This window comes from Cadophora gregata (assembly GCF_030347475.1).
Source record: "Cadophora gregata isolate MNR1 chromosome Unknown scaffold_19, whole genome shotgun sequence".
NCBI classification, from domain to species: Eukaryota; Fungi; Ascomycota; class Leotiomycetes; order Helotiales; family Ploettnerulaceae; genus Cadophora; species Cadophora gregata.
In genome coordinates, this window is record NW_026695942.1 from 562,949 (window position 1) to 579,176 (window position 16,228).

Here is a 16,228-nt window from a genome sequence, read left to right on the forward strand (position 1 = left end):
GATAGTTTTACTACTATATCTAATAGCTTAATTACTTTAAAGAGACTTAGGAACTAGTATCTGAAATTAAGTAGTAAGTCCTAGCTCTTATTAGAAAATACAAAGCTTAGCGCTACCCTCTACGCCTATTAATATTTATCTCTATAATCAACCCTATCGATTTATTAGCTTAACAATACTTATAAATATCTTTAGCTAGGTTAATAACTTAAATAGCCTACTATAGTAATATATTTTATTACCTTTTTAAAAGGATCTTCTACTTTTATTAATTTGAACTTTACTTTGATTTTTTATCTTAGTTAACTTCTATTATTTACTCTAGTTCGGCTTTAGCTTAAGTTAGATATTATCTGCTCTTTTTCTTACTAGTGCGTTCTATTGTTTTTATATTACTTTTAGTTAGTATATAACTTTATTATTTCTATAACCTTATCGCTACTTTTATCTCTCTCCTTAATACTAATAATATCTTCCTCTTCTGCCTTATTATATTTAACTTCATAATAAGCTATAAGCTACTAGCTTCCTTAAATTTAAAGTACTAATTTCCCTTATATTACCTTTCTTTTTAAAAACTTCTTTCTTTCTCGCGCTATATGTCTCGCTTACTATAGAGAATATTATTATAACTACTCCTAATGCTAAAGGTTTACTTTCTAAAAGTAATAGTATTATTAAAATTACCTCTTAGGTTCCTCTTCCTGAAGATAGTGATCTTAATATAGCTACTACTAATACTAAAGGTCCTCTTCCTAAAGGTAATAATATTATTTAAGTTACCTCTTAGGTTCCTTTTCTAGAAGATAATAATCTTACTCTTATTACTTAAGGTAACGTCCTTATTAAAGCTAATACTCTTATCTCTTATAATCTACTAGCTCCGGTCTTAGATACTCTTCTTATAATAAATATCTCACTTCTTAAATAAATTACCCCTGATCTTTTAGTTTATTAAGCCTTTAATAATAAAGTCTATAGTACTTACGATTAAATCTCCCTTATAAATAATAATCCTATCTATAAGATAGCCTTTAACGTTAAGATCTTTACTACTTAGCCTAATCTCGCTAGCTCCCTTACTTTTATTATTAAGGTTAGATATATTTAGAATAATCCTATTAATAATCCGTATAACTATAAGTTCTTCTATATTAACCTTATTATCTACGCCTAGGAGATCACTAAGTATAAGTTCGATAAGCTTATTCCTAAGTACTTTATTATTCCTAAAAGCACTAATATAGCTAATAAGATCTATATTTCTCTCTCTACTAAGTTAATTATTTTTCAGAGAGATATAACTATTTCTCTTTTAACTAACAAAGAGAATTAAGTATCTTTAGAAACTCTAATTAGAGATATTACTAAATACAGAGTTAATAGTAAACCTTTCTAGTTTAACCTTATTATTAATAAGGATCTAAAGTTAATAGTAGCTAAATTTATATCTAAGATTAAGAGAGAGAAGTCCGGTACTTTTATATATACTTAGATAAAGGAGTCCCCTTACTTTTATAAGCTCTATTAAGGAAATATCTATCTTCCTAACACTAGACCTCCTCTTTTATAATATAGAATTAAGAACGTTCGGATTCCAGGCTCTTAGGAGAACTTTCTTATTCCCTTAATCTATACCTTAAATAATAAGTATATTCTATCTTATATAAAGGCTAATAGTATTAGTTCTTATACTTTTAAAGCTGCCTTCCTTCTAGTACTCTCCTCTTACGCGAAGATTTATTCTTTAGATAACAAGCTTCCTAAGATTATTATTACTTGTATTAAGTAGGATAAGTACCTTATAGCTTATCCTAAGGAAAGTAACTTATATACCTTTACCTTCCCCTTTACTATTCTAGACTACCTTCTACCTGTAGATAGTATTATCACTATTTATAAAGGCCCTCTCCCTGTAAATAATAATAATAGTCTTAATAATTATAGAGACTTTATTATATTTTATAAAATAAATAAGAATAAGAATAATTATATCTTAGAGACTTAGATAAAGAATACTATTACCTCCTATTCTTATTAGTATACTATTACCCTACCTTCTTCTAAGTTAAACCTTGCTATATATCTTACTTTTACTCTTTACTATCTAATCGATAATCTATATACTAGTATTAATAGAGATAACGCCCTTATAGTTAATACAGTTATCTCTTTTATTAAGACTTATATTAATGATTTTAAGTATATAAGAGATATTTTAAAAGATAAGGATCTTAACCTTTATAACGTTTCTATTTTAATAAAGGTTAGTAACTCGACTTTTAATAACCTAGTTCACAGCTTAAATAATTTTATTAAATTAGATTATTCCTTAAGAGCTATTACGACTAGCTTATTAGCTTATATAGCAGAATTCTCTACTAAAGGCGACTAGAGCCTGCTTTACTAAGAAGTTATCCTCTATAACTTCTGCTCTCTTAACTAGGAGAAGTTTAGTTCTAGCCTTAGATCTTATTAAAAGGACTATTACTATAAGATTATAATAGACCCTAAGTCTTTCGCTTACAGTATCTATCTTATCTCTAGTATACTTACTACAAGAAAAACTACGATCGTTAAATATCTTATAGTAGCTTTTACTTAAGCCCCTAGAGAGAAACTAGCTTAGATCCTCTTTATTATAGATAGTAATTCCTTTATTAATAAAGCTATAGACTATTTCTATTCTTACTATAGATCCGCCTCTAATCTAATTACTAAGCTAATTAAGATTATTCACGTTAGTACTTAAACTATAGAGTCTAACCTCTTCTTAACTAAGTACGATCTTAAGTTATATTATAATTTTATAAGTATAGAAATCACTTTTAAGTTCGTAGTCTAAGAGCTTATTAATAATCTTAGACGCGCTAATCATAATCGAAAGAAGCGCGGCGACTTAAGATTTAATCCTAAGCTCCGTTTCTTATTCTTATTCCAGGCTATAGTCGACTTTATTAAGATTAATCTACAAGATACTTAGAATACTCTAATTAATCTCTTAAAGAAGCGTGCTAAGAATCCTCTTAATAATAGTATTAAGAATACTAAGATTACTAAACTCTTAAATCTCCTTCATAATAAAACTTTAGTAAGCGCTAATATTCTATTTATTACTTATAGTATATCTCTCTATCTATTTATAATATAAGCTTATAGTCTAGTCTTCCTTATTAAGGATAAGGATTACTAATCTCTATATTAGTTTTTCCTTACTTTAATAGGTACTTATACTAAGTCTCTTTTACTAAATATCTTATCTAGAGACTAAGAGTAGAAGTTACCTTACTTTTAGTCTCTTATTATAAAAGATATCTTTACTCTTTAAGTAAACTTTCCGAGATACTCCTTCTTTACTTAACTTCGTAATCTTAGTATTAATAGAATATTTCTTAATATCTAGTTCTATATATTTAATATAGACTTAGTAAAGATACTCTCTAACTACTACTATAACTCTACTATAGTAGATAGTAATAAGGGAAAGACTATACCTAAGACTAAGCTTATATATGCCTTTTTTTAGCACGAGTTTAATATTAATTTTAATATAGTTATAGCTCTATACGAAAAGAGTAAGCTTTTAAAGCTAGATAGATCTCTATCTATAGTTAATATTAGCTAATAATAATAGCTCTTAGGTTTCCTTAACTATTTCTACGCCTTCTTTACTAACTATTAAGATTAATATCTAGATAAGAAAAACTTTATAGTTCAGATTCTATCTCCTTACTTTAGTGTTATAAACTAGCTTAAGAATAGAGTCTTTCTTCTAGATCTAACTCGTAAGATCTCTATCTTAACTTATAATATTTATTAAGGAACTAGTACTTCCTTCTCTATTATAGTCTAGCTTTCGGATATAATTACTAACTTTACTAGTACCCCTTAGGATAATCTTATTATATCTATATATTAGAAATATAGCTATCTTTATCTTATTATAGAAGAATCCGTTAGTCCTTAAGCTAATAGAGTAAAGGATATAGCTTCTATATTAAGAGTTAACTACACTAAGATAAATACCTAGTATTTCCTTTTCTTCTAAGGATATAAGTAGATTACTTCTATTCCTATAAAGGAGAGTAAAGTCTGCTCTAAGTGCTATTATCTAAGTTATATAAAGGATAACTATACCTAGACAGGATCTATCTGCTTTAATTATTACGCTCTTAGATACCTTAACGCTAAATACCCTTAGCTAAAGACCTTCTATAAGAAGGGTCAAGCTATTCTTATATACTAAAAGTACGAACTAGAAAGTTATATTATAAAGAGATATAAGGTTTATAAGTATTATAAGAATACTAGTTATATAACTAACGCCTGCCTCCTCCCTTAGTGCAGTTACTATATAAGTACTAAATATAAGTACAAGAACTACCCTAAGTCGAAGTACTCTCTTTATCGTAATTCTAGTATCTATTAGACTAAGTAATATCTTAAGTACTTAGTATATTACAAATATAGTACTAAGTATAATCCTAAGACCTGTTCCGCTACGCCGACTATTACTAATATATTTAGTACTAATATTATCTCCGATACTAATTTAGCTGCTAAACGCGAGCTATATATAAAGTGTTACCCTAAGCTCTACGAGGCACTTAAGATTAAGACCGAAAAGGATATAATAGCTTATATAATCTCCGATATTTATAGTATAAGTATATTAGTTTTCCGTAAGTACGCTGATTTCTCTTTTAACAGCGCTTCTCCTAAGGATTAGTTCCTTCTTAGACTCTAGGAAATCACTAAGTAATACTCTTCCTTTAACGCCTAGTCTTTAGTTACTTCGCTCCGCTAGAACTAGCTTACTACTTACGCTACTTTACTTTCTAAGGATAAAGATAACCTTATTATTTTCTCTAATACTTACTCGGTTCTAAAGGCCTCTCTTCTCCTTCCTTTTAATAATATAGCTTATACTATTATCTACTTAGAACTTAATTATATCTACTACCTCTACCCTATAGTTATAGTTCTCTTAGAAGGCTTAGTTACTACTAGAATCTTTAATATCTCAAGTAGTGTCTTAGCCCTTAGTTTTAATATTATTACTAAGGATAATAAGTAAATCTTTAGCCTTAAGTTCACGCTACTCTCTCTTATTAGGTTAAACTACTAATTTATTTACTCTTCTAAGAATATTATTATATAGAGCTAGATACTTAAGAAGTTCTAGGATTTAGTCGCTTTCTAGCGAGAGGCTATAAACCCTGAAGCCTAAGTACCTAAGGTAGACTAGAATAAAGGATAGAATAGAGGATAGAACAGAGGATAAGGAGGATAGGAACAGGTTAATACGAACACTAGATAGTAAGGCGGAAATAGTACTAGATAGTAAGCTAAGGTTAGTGCTAGATAGTAAGGTAGTTAGGATTAAGGAGTATTAAGATAGTTAACTTAGTAAACAGGGTGTTATTATATTATTTCTTTCTTTCCTTTCTTTTTAAAAAAAGTACTTTCGTTCTTAGAGAGAACGCTTATAAGGAGGAGGGATATTATAGGTCACGTGCACTAGCTTAGTTACCTATATTAGGAGAGCCCTACGCTCTCTTTCTCCTTTCTCTCCTTAGACGTACTAATACCATATAATTCAGCCCCTGAGACCCCTCTGGCAGCTGAGTGTGAGGTTTACAGATTCCATCTCTGCCCGTACTATTTCCATAGACAGATATTTTCTGGATAACTTTATTCCCCAAATCTCGATGATTTTGGGCAAGCATCTGGCCAAATGGTCTAATGTTATCGGTACCACACAGTGCAGTGAATGCCTGCATCATTGCTGGGTTGCTTGCATCTGGTGTGAAAACGGCTTTCGTACCTTGAATGCCCATATCTACAGTTTGGCCGGTCGATGCTTCGTAACGTTAGCTGCTGAAGTATTTCGATCGACGGAGACTTACCGATAGCCATTGTAATGGTGTCTTTCGTTCCTCTGCCTTGCACACTCTCCGCGACAAGGACTCTGAGGCTGCTTACATCCCCTCCATCTGCTGATACCTGTTTTTGCCACAACTGCCAACTGAGCTCATGGCTCGGTACAACGTTGTCGAGATTGCCGCTTCCCTCTGCTCCAGGAATATTTCCATCAGCTGACTTATCTCTTGTCGTGGCAATCATCACGCCTTGTCTGGTGTCTATCTTTGCCCGATTGACGTCCGTGTTTGGTGCCTCATTCTTTTGAAGGGGTACTATAACGGATCGCCAACCGATATCAGCGACTTGGCTGTTGGTATCCAAGTTGAGATCTGGAGACGTTGGGTCTGCAAAGATATTTTCATGGTCAAGTCTGACCACAGCTGGTGAGCCGGGAATAGCTGAAGTATCCTCGCCATCTCGTTGAAACACGTAGCCGTTGACAGTATCGGGGACTGGTCGCTTCGGAAGATCTGCATCAATAAAGTTGCGAGCCTCACTAAGCACCCTGTTTCCGTTGCTTTGAGCGACGCCGTAATCGAGCGGGCGATCAATTCTGCTTAAGCATCGCTTCCTTACACAAAGATCGGAATCTTCATCAAGTGGATTTGTTGAGTCGGATGCTTTCTCTGCCGGGGGTGGTGTGGTGGTGTCGGTATCGGAGGGGCTTTTTGTTGGAGTTGTCTCCACAACGGGAGGAGGTTGGGATTCTGGAGCTGGCTCTTGGAAGTTTTGATCAGACCCTTGACCAACTCCTTGACCTGCACCGGCTTGGTTTGGCCCTTGGCTAGGAGCTCCATTACCTCCTTGAGACCCAGGAGAGTTGTTCCCAGGCCTCACTCTAGGTGCCGCTCTGATAGTAAGGCGATCTTCATAGCTGGGCTTTCCGGAGACTGATCGTTCTTCTTTTGAAATAAGTGAAACTGAAGAAAATGGGGAAACGTATCACAAACCGAAAAATGAATGGTCTTCCAAGTCCTTCCGAGTTACCGCTCTTCCATGAGCGACGGGGGATAAGGTAACAAGAAGAACGAGCGCTGCGATGACTTTGGTGAAATGCATTGCATATATATGAATATGAAATGATAGCGAGAAGCAAAGACTGAATGGAACTTCAACAGTCTAAACAAGCTAGCACGTAAGTTGTATTGGAAGTCTGTGAAATAGAGTATTTTGATACCAGAAGAATGAATGTAACGGGAAGGAAAGAGAGAGAGAAAGAGAGAGAAGCGTTGATGATGTCGAAAATGAAATCAAAGGGTTAGTTTTGTCTTTCTTAAGTATTACTTTCTTCAGATTTTGAACCCCCAAATCATAGCCATGGCCACAGAGGTTGCTTCGAAAGCCCTAGGCCATGTTGTTTGTGGTATATTTCGAGCATCAAAGGTATCGGTAGGATTCTAATGAAGACAGTCGTTTTGGTATTCCATGTTGAACTGTCATCGTGATTCCATTCTGATTATGGCTCAGTTATCTTCGTCTTGGTCCAAAATAGAGATACGATGGTTGTGGCGGTTAAAGTCGAAGTCGTGCCCCGCCACACCAAGACAGGCCCTAGCTTAATTGGATACTGAAGCGCAGTGCATGTCGGATGACATATATTACTTTAAAATAGCTGAGAATCTATATCTTGAGAGATTACTGGCCAGGCATCCCTGGAAGTCAGACCTATTTGCAAATGGGGTCGCTTTCGCCATCTTTGTTCGTAGGAACGGCGATGGAAGATGAAACATGTAGTCATGACCACGGCTACGAGAAGATGGCATTTTGACGCTATTCCAATATTCTCTGTACCACTGACTTTGCGGATACTCTTCCTTCCGCTCAAGAGATACAGTCAGCCTTCTCGACTGTCCGTTAGCAGGGTGAAGGCATTTGGGGATAAGCTTCACTTTGTTTTTGCACGTCAGATGTGGAGCACCTGGATCAAGTATATAAGACTTTCAATTTTCTCTGCTGGGTTACTTATCACTCACCATCTTCAGCGCACTCAGTAACTTCATTCTTCTTCTACTCTTATAACTTCATTCTCTAGCCTCTCAGCTATTTTCATTGAACCAAAATCACCTGCACCTAAACCCCTTTGCCGAAAGCCATCGTACAAACATCTACGGACGCTATTCGACGAAACCTCAGTCTTCTTGCAATGGCTTTCGCGGCAGGGTTTGGATTGGACATTGCGCTGACCGCTGTGTCACTGGTTTCCGCCTTCGTTGCCCCCAGCCCCGAAACACAATGTAGAGTCGGCATCGGCAGTAAAACACGCACTACAGCAGGCCTTGATTTGTCAGGTGGAGATTACCCACACATATTTCTGTACGACACTCGAGGTGAACTCATCGACTTTACTGCTGGGGGTGGATCTGCAGAACAGGCTTCCAATGAGATTGTGGGGTTCATGACAGGAACGTCGACCACGCCAGAGTATGTGATGCTTCAGGCTTCCACGACTGACGCAACATGCATCAGTTACATCAGCTTAACTAGTGCTGCCAATGATCAAAGAACATGGCATGCCGGATATGTGAAGCAGTGTGCTGCTGTGGGCAATCAGAACCAGCTATGGTATCCAAGCCCTGAGATTATTCCGGGAACAGACTTTCGTCCGGGGTGTGTCTGGCTCAGTGACGATGATCGATTCTTGAGAGCCATTTCATTCAAACTTACCGACTTTGGCTTCCCTGATAGCGAGACAGCCCAACGTGCGCAAGCTCAGTATACCCAGTTCCCTAACACACTCTGTCAGGCACCAGCACGAATGGCATTGTGGACAACGCCTCCAGCTGATTGCGTCCCAGTCTATCTCGAAGATGAACAGAGAGATGCAAATGGATTCGACTTGGATTTCCAAAAGATTGTGGACGGGCATGCTCTCGTGTGCGACATGAAAGACGCTAAGACTCTGAACCAAAATATTCAGCCCGGCCAGGGTCCCAAGACTCTCAATGCTAAGCAACTCGCCGACGAAAAGGCTGCTGCGGATGCGGCTCAAGCAGTCGCGAACGAGGCTGGTACCAATACCAATGCCCCTCCACCTGGAGCCGGCGGGTTTGGAGGAACGTTGGGCTCGATCCCAGCTGGAAGCGTTGACGATGGAGCGGAGACGACGCCTGCCGTGGGAGTTGGAAATTTTGGTGGAGTGCTTGGGTTTATTCCTAATCCTGATTTGGCTCAGCCTACTGTCCAGCCCACGGTCCAGCCTACAAGAAGATCCAAGAGAGCAAGCGTGAGGAAAGCACAGGACGTTTCTTCCGAGGAAAGTCGACGACAAGTCCTTCACCGTCGCGAGGCTCTCGGAAAGGAGAAAGATCAATGCGTCGACAGGCTGGTAATTTCTCACTTTGGAGATCATAGTGCTACGGAAGTTTGCCAGATGTCAAACTCGTGGGGACCAGACTTCGTGTCTCTTGTGGAAGGTCTCTACTGCGACATGTGTGAACGGGAACTTTGGCAGTTGTGCTCAGTCAGTACTACGTCCGAATGTTTTGACTTGGAGAAGAAGGAAGTGCGGCACAATGCTATTGGACACCAAAAGGACGATCAAGTTGATCTCAGAAAGAAGTTTGAGATTATCAGTGAGTGGAAATGAGAGAAAAAGGACAGGAGCGGGTAGGGTCTGGGGTTTGGGTTTTCCTGCACGATATCTCCATGCTTTCTTATATTTTACTGTTTTGCATGACCGGCGTTCGATCTTTAGAAATAGCTTTTGCGGGAGTTGGTGGCCTCTATTGAAAAGGGATTCAAGGCCATACATGGAGTTTACGTTATGATAACCTGAATTCTCTTTCTCGACCTTGCTTTTGTAAATCAATGAAAACACTTTCATGACTCAAAAATGAATTCTCGAAGACTCATAAATCAATCTCATGTGTAAAAATAAGAGCCGACACAAAGAAAACTCACCCCAGCAAGGACAATCACATCCAGCGGTCATCGAATAGTGTCATCTCCCCAGGTCTTGGTAGAGATTACTGCCCTGCCAAGCAGGTTTAGTCCACTAGTATGTCATTTACAGTCTGTTAAATAGAAATAAGTGGATCAAACTTGTACACGACTTCGTCTGGATCGAGTGGTAATGCTGAAAGTGGGTCAATAACTGGGTAGAAAATGGTCAGGAATTGACGTAAGCACAAACTCATGCCGTTCAGCTTCGCAAACTCACTAATCCAAATCAAACAGGGTTACTCATCTACAATGGGCTGACTATTCGTACATCATTCCCCAAAGTAAGTTGTGATGCTGAAGTTTGGACTTGCGTTAAGTGGTGGGTAGAGCAGTATTTGTTCAAGTCTACAGACCAAAACTCAAATATCGACAGGGACAAGTAATCTTACTTCTAAGTCAACAAACACCGTGTTGAATTCAAGGAAGCACTGTTTTTTAGCTTTAAAATTCACTTCCTCTGTTTACAATAATTCTTTTAAGTGGCTTTCCACTCCTATCACATGAAAAGGACAGGCTAGGTCGTCTCCTGTGTGAATGGTTGGGACCAAGATTTAGTGACAGGAGGGCACAATCTTTTGACAGTGACATTTAAATATGGACGACATTTCCCTTTGGAAAGCAACCTATACTCAGTGCTAAACTAAATAGCCACTCTTACGGAAGACCACCGGAGAACGCACATACTGAAATAACCATACTCCCTACCAAGATGTACCCCGGGAAATACCAAAATAGCCATGGCCTTGGCCTCTTGATGCCTCAGCATGGTGCCAGGGCTCACGGATGCCAGTGGTGATGCTGTAGATGCTGGGAATGCAATAATGAAGGTCGCACCTTGCTCCCTCAAACAGGTCAACGATGTACTGACTGGCTCTGTCCCGCGAGAGGTCATCGGAGATGCTGGAACTGTCCTGCCGGATGAGGTCTCAAAGGCCTGGGTATCTTGATGAAAATATGCCTATCTTAACTATGTTCGGAACCCTTGTGCAAGAATAAGGACTTGTGCAGTGAGGATAGCGAGACGAGTAGGTCTCTGGTTCTTGAGAGGGGTTTCATGAGAGTTATTCAGATAATTAGAGTCAAAGCAAAAGTGTGCCTGGTTTTTGAAATCACAGAACTCGTCTCAATTGCCTCCATCAGAATGTCCTCAATGTCTTCAAAATCTGAAAGTCTCGCCTCCCCGACTTTTGTCTGTTTCATCTGATCAGCGGGAATGCTAACATACACAAGGGATGAAGATTATCTAACAAAGCACTGATACGCTTTACGTGACCAGTTTGTCACATTCCCCACTACTATCTCTGCAGAGGTACATCCTCTGCGACTTGCGCCATAAACTCATGGCGCGTAAAGAGACAAAGAGAAAAGTAATCCATGTGCCATTTGTCATTATCCACTCTGGACCTAATACCATACATTCCCAACTCATCTCCACTGCCTCTGCCCAGTTTCACATCTTCGTCTCGGAAGTATTATATCAAGCTGCTTTTCCGGATGTAGTCCCCACCAAAACCCCAAATTGGCCTCCCACTCTGCATTCCAAGCTTCAATCATCTTCACATCTGGACCCCAGTGAAACTCGAACTGAAATTGGTCGACGTAGCCATCCCAGGTATGATATGGAGCTTTCTTTTTAATGGCTTGTTCGCGCTCGTTCATTAGCAGATCGAGAAACGAGTGTTCAGTGGCGGTGAATTGGTGGTGTGGAGGGGGTTGAGGCATTGGCTGGTGTGGGACAGTGTAGGAGAGGTTTGATTGTTGTTGCTGCTGTTGCGGTGCATGCGAAGTGTGATAATTGCTTGCCGGGCTAGCAATGGAGCTTTGAGAATTTGAATGTTGCATATGCAGTAACTGTTGAGGAGTTGGCGCCATGATGTAGGGTTGGTATAGTTGCGATTGTTGGGCTTGTTGCTGAAGCTTGGAATCCATGGCGACTGCTAACAGAGATGATATGACCCTCTTCTTTGGAGAGTTGGAGAGCTTCGGAATCAACGTCGCAAACGCACTATAAGAGCTTCTGTAAAGAATCAGGTTTCATGATAATAATTGTGGCCCTCACAGTCATGAGATTGGAAGTTAGGAAAGAATGTGCCATTCACCCTCAAAATGAAAGTGCGACCGATCGCCCTAAGTTTGGCTTCCGCAACAACCGAATTTTGGCCTACCAGATTCCCGGGAAGCTAATCCTTCTGCACACGTTTCTCCTAAGAGCGTAAATAAATATCTGAAGTCTTAGGAATATCCAGTAACTGATTGACTAGAGATCTAATCAATTCGCTTTTGCATGTAATTGCTTGTTCAACAAGCGCACACGATGATAGATGCAATTGTTTGTTGATATCATAGCTAAGCGAGCTGTGGGGCCAAGCCTCGCAGGATTCATTTTTTGCAGATCGATCGAGACCGCGAATCCAGAGTCAAGGTTGATAAGATCGTTCTTATCCTTGAGTAATGTCACAAAGCATGGGTGATTGCTTAAATTCGCTGGTAGTACTGAAGCTCCGACTGAAATGACGCCCCCAAGGATGGCTGAATTCACGGATCACGTGTACCTAACCAGTGGCTACCTAGGTAGGTAGGTTCTGAAAAATAAGAAAGGAAGATAGTAGTGGAAGTTGGTAGAACTAGCACGGCGATCAGAAGTGCGTAGTCGGCACCGTAACTAAATAGAGGAGTTTCTGCCTGCTTTATGGTTATGCGAGGTGCGGTGACACTGATATGTGAACAATGAAGCCCTGCTATGGAAAAGAGTGTTTTAGTACCATAAAACCTTTGATAGAATATTTAGGTTCGGTCACAGCTTCCGTTTTTATCGTTATCAATACGTGAAGGTTAGGCGAGAACTGCATCCCTCGAATTCTACGCTAGCCTACCCCTGTCCATCACCCTCTGCCTGCTTCTTTCCTTTCACATATCGAGATCTTTGTGCTCGCCAAACACTTTACAACAAGATCACCAAACAAGCAATCCAGCATCCTTATCTTACGCTGACGTTTTGTCTTTATGCTTTCGCACCTTTACACCAACTCGCCTTTACACCAACTCACATTTGAATATCTACCAAGTTCCCATTCACAATAAACGAACCAGACTCCAGCACCTCATCCAACTCACTTCGAAATGTGTCATTTCGAGTACGTCCTCCACGGCTGCGGTCACAAAGGTCCCACCAGCGCCGTCATCTGCCGTCATATGGCAAAGGTTGTCAAGCCCAAGGTTTACTTCAGGACTATGCCGTTCGTCAAGATGGCGACTTGTGAGTTTCTTTACTCTCGATCTTCCCTATGCCCATTTGCTTTGAGCTTTAACTCCTATATTGATGAAATTTCTTGGAAATTTGAGCAAGACAGGGGTTAATTTACTTGCTTCATTGACAGGGGTCCGCGTCTGTACTGAGTACTGGGGCGAGAAATCCACGCACGTTTCTAGGGAGGAAGATACTCTCTGCTATGAGTGTATTCTTAAGGGGCGTGAGAAGCAAGTCCTTGGCGCTTCTGCTTAGATAGAGAGCATGGAAGATCATGGAATGAGCTCTACAGGTTATGTTAATCGAGGATGGTACATCCTTGACCTCTACAGGTTATGTTAAGGTAGGATGGTACAAGACGAGGATTTGGTGTTGATTTTTCGTGTTGCTGGAGCTCTCCGTTGTTTGCATTTGTTAGTTGAGTCATTGTCTCTAGCGGTCATGAGCGATAAGCAAGAGTAAGAGACAGAGCGGGTTTTCTCTACCCCTAGAGCACGCAAGGTCTTTTGTGGTTGTTGTCAAGGAATGGCGTTTATTCGTTTCATGGATGAAGGAAGGCCACCTGCTCACTTTCGAGGTCCTTGTATCAGCACACTTTTGATGTTGGAATTGCAGATCTCTGGAGAAGTCTGACAACAGAATTGAACTTATGAGGCTATCCATCACCCTCTCCCTCTCTCCACCAATACCATCAACGACTCTTCCGACACCTGCCTCCTCGCATCCCGCCGCAATCCCAACCTTTTAATGCTCAAGATCTGGAAACAGAGAATATGTACTGCGCTCTGTCCGCGCTATGAGGAAGAAGCTGCGGGGAGATATGGGAGGGTCGTAGACAGATTTTGTGGGACATGCTTGGTAGAGAAGGTGGGAGAGGAAGCGAATGAAAAGTTCGGAAAGGAAAAGGTGGAAGACGAGACGAGAGAGAGGGAGGTGGGACGTGAGGTGTTGAGGTTGTTGTGGATTGGAAAAAAATTAAACTAGAGAATGGAGTTTGAGATATGGGGAAGTCTAGGTACATAGATACACAGATGGGAACGAATACAGTAGGTGCCAGTTGATTGCCTCAGAGGAAACGTGGAGAAGATATAGAGTCGTCACGTGATCTTGACCCCGTGGATGCTGGTCTTGGGTACTTGTGCAGGGCAGGTCCAAGATGAGGCAGATGGCAAGAGTATTCAAGGCAGGTGGGCGAGTAAGAAGCTGGCTGAGCAAAACACTTCAGTATACTAGATGACCTACCTCCCTTGTCATATGAGACGAGACTTTGAGGAGAAGATTGCTCACAGCCGACACCATGGCACCTGGTGGCACTGTAGATTCTGAAAACATTCTTCATCCATTACTTGCATACATGCCTATACACTCCAACATTCCCAATCTCATAATTATCTAACCATCAAGTCCAAAAACATATTTCGCCTTCAACACATACGGACCATCCTCTGGGCCAAAGATCTGTTTCTTCTCTCTGCCCCATTCAGGATGGTTGATGCCATCAATGTAATCCTCAACCTCCATAACCACACAGCCATACTGCTCGATAACTCTTGGTCTATCCGCGACATCGAAGAGTCCCTGGGTGGACTTGAGTACTACGGAGCCGTTCTGTCCGCCGCAGGAGTACATCTGGAAGGCGTCTTGCTCGGTGAAGACGGAGACGGAGATACCTGACCAGGCGGAGGAGAGTTTTGCGACGGGAGCGTCTTCCCAGGAGTATGGGGTGGGGCGAGCGGTTATGTAGCAGGTGTCCGTGGGAGGGTGGTTAGCTTAGGGTTTTCTCGTAAATAATCAAGCACCCTTTTCCATGTCCACCCAGGTGATAGGTAGGAATAAGCAGAGGGGGAAGAGATAGGAACTCACCATAACCAGTGCAATTGCCACCACAGTTTCCAAGAAGATCAGGGTTGGTGAAGTTAGCACCAATCTGCTTTGGCTTGCTCCAGAAATCATTCAAGCCATCCTTCTCGTTACCGAGGATGTCGCCGGTGGGGATAAGAATAGAATCAGTGGCGATACGCTGTCCAGCATAAGGCATGTGAAGGGTGTGGTTGAGAGCAAGGCCGGTTTCGTTGTTGGCGAAGCCGTCAAGGTTCCAGTAGACCTGTTTGGATCGAAATCAGCATTTTTCACTTCAAGGTTTTCCTTTCCAATAGGCGAGCGATGCTGGTAATCGGTCGCTTGACTGGGCGTTTTTAGGAGGGGAAAGGAGAGGGGAAAACTCACATGACTGCTCAACATAATTGGCGTCTTCTTCTCCAAACTGAACGCTGTCATACTGATATCCCATGTCTTGTTGCCCAGAGTATACGTGACATAACTGATCACCTCCCCAGGGAATCCCTGATCACCAGCCGGGTCGACAAGGCTGAAAGTGATGCTATTCTCCGTATGCGCAACGACCGTCCAGTTCCTCCAATCCCAACCATCAGGTCCACCGTGCAATTGGTTTACTCCGTCTGGGTGATCGGGAGTGGGATGCTCGTTGGGGAGAACATTGTAGGTGGTGCCGTCAATGGAGAATGTTGCGTTCTTGATGCGGTTGGCGTAGCGGCCGGGGACGCCACCAAAATGCGGGTGTTGCTTGTCAATGCCGTAGTAGGTAGCATTGTCCCAGCCGGTCACAACGTCGCGCTCGACGCCGGAGGTGTCGTTCAGGAAGAGATTGGAGATGGAGGCACCGTAGGGAACGAACAACGCGCGGATGTCTGTTCCCGTGATGAGGTACTTGCCGTTCGCATCTGCGCCTGAGCCTGTGCTGGAATTGCACTGTTGGGTGGCAGCTACGGCAGAGGCCAGGAGGGCAGAGGAGAGAATTGTAGAGCGCATGTTGACAGATTTGCAGCGTCTTTCAATTCCGAGGTTCAATTGATCAATTGAGGTGAGAGAAGCTCTGAGTAAATGGAAGTAACACAGAAGACTCGGTGAAGGAGAGAAAAGAGAATCGTGAGGGGTAGGTAGCTCCAGCTTTATACCCTGACAACAGCTTCCAAGCTCTCAAGCTCCCTGCATCCTGGGAGCTCACATCCCTCCCCTACCATGCATCATCTCGTCCAAAGTTCGCCAGGAACGGCGCAAACTAGACTATTTTCCTGCTAGGGACCCCTTCTGTTG

General features: G+C 41.0%; 6 protein-coding genes across 6 annotated transcripts; 2 read left to right on the forward strand and 4 right to left on the reverse strand.

Annotated features, from left to right (window-relative positions):
• Positions 1-5,537: 5,537 nt before the first annotated feature.
• ONS95_007184 (uncharacterized protein) lies at positions 5,538-7,342 on the reverse strand. Its single transcript, XM_058500681.1, has 3 exons — positions 6,876-7,342; positions 5,910-6,827; positions 5,538-5,863 (listed from the first exon to the last, which is right to left on the reverse strand). The coding sequence occupies exons 1-3, from the start codon at positions 6,982-6,984 to the stop codon at positions 5,550-5,552; spliced, it is 1,341 nt and encodes a 446-aa protein (XP_058349498.1). The 5' UTR covers positions 6,985-7,342; the 3' UTR covers positions 5,538-5,549.
• A 199-nt stretch (positions 7,343-7,541) lies between these two features.
• On the forward strand, positions 7,542-9,784 carry ONS95_007185 (uncharacterized protein). Its single transcript, XM_058500682.1, has one exon. It carries the CDS (start codon positions 8,069-8,071, stop codon positions 9,509-9,511), a length of 1,443 nt encoding a protein of 480 aa, XP_058349499.1. The 5' UTR covers positions 7,542-8,068; the 3' UTR covers positions 9,512-9,784.
• Positions 9,785-11,292: 1,508 nt separating this feature from the next.
• Positions 11,293-11,796, reverse strand: ONS95_007186 (uncharacterized protein; the record flags this gene model as incomplete). The annotated part of the gene is made up of 1 exon (XM_058500683.1): positions 11,293-11,796. The coding sequence occupies one exon, from the start codon at positions 11,794-11,796 to the stop codon at positions 11,293-11,295; it is 504 nt and encodes a 167-aa protein (XP_058349500.1).
• A 1,191-nt stretch (positions 11,797-12,987) lies between these two features.
• Positions 12,988-13,652, forward strand: ONS95_007187 (uncharacterized protein; the record flags this gene model as incomplete). The annotated part of the gene is made up of 2 exons (XM_058500684.1): positions 12,988-13,123; positions 13,245-13,652. The coding sequence occupies 2 exons, from the start codon at positions 12,988-12,990 to the stop codon at positions 13,367-13,369; spliced, it is 261 nt and encodes an 86-aa protein (XP_058349501.1). The 3' UTR covers positions 13,370-13,652.
• An 854-nt stretch (positions 13,653-14,506) lies between these two features.
• Positions 14,507-14,743, reverse strand: ONS95_007188 (uncharacterized protein; the record flags this gene model as incomplete). Its single annotated transcript, XM_058500685.1, has 1 exon — positions 14,507-14,743. One exon carries the CDS (start codon positions 14,741-14,743, stop codon positions 14,507-14,509), a length of 237 nt encoding a protein of 78 aa, XP_058349502.1.
• Positions 14,744-14,879: 136 nt separating this feature from the next.
• On the reverse strand, positions 14,880-15,943 carry ONS95_007189 (uncharacterized protein; the record flags this gene model as incomplete). Its single annotated transcript, XM_058500686.1, has 2 exons — positions 14,880-15,218; positions 15,341-15,943. The coding sequence occupies 2 exons, from the start codon at positions 15,941-15,943 to the stop codon at positions 14,880-14,882; spliced, it is 942 nt and encodes a 313-aa protein (XP_058349503.1).
• Positions 15,944-16,228: the final 285 nt, after the last annotated feature.

Bases quoted from the DNA above. Each gene is read 5' to 3' on its own strand.
- ONS95_007184 (XM_058500681.1), bottom strand. From the start codon at position 6,984: ATGCATTTCACCAAAGTCATCGCAGCGCTCGTTCTTCTTGTTACCTTA. The intron at 6,828-6,875 runs GTTTGTGATACG...TTATTTCAAAAG, and splicing joins GGAAGACCATTCATTTTTCG to AAGAACGATCAGTCTCCGGA. The intron at 5,864-5,909 runs GTAAGTCTCCGT...AACGTTACGAAG, and splicing joins CACCATTACAATGGCTATCG to CATCGACCGGCCAAACTGTA.
- ONS95_007185 (XM_058500682.1), top strand. From the start codon at position 8,069: ATGGCTTTCGCGGCAGGGTTTGGATTGGACATTGCGCTGACCGCTGTG.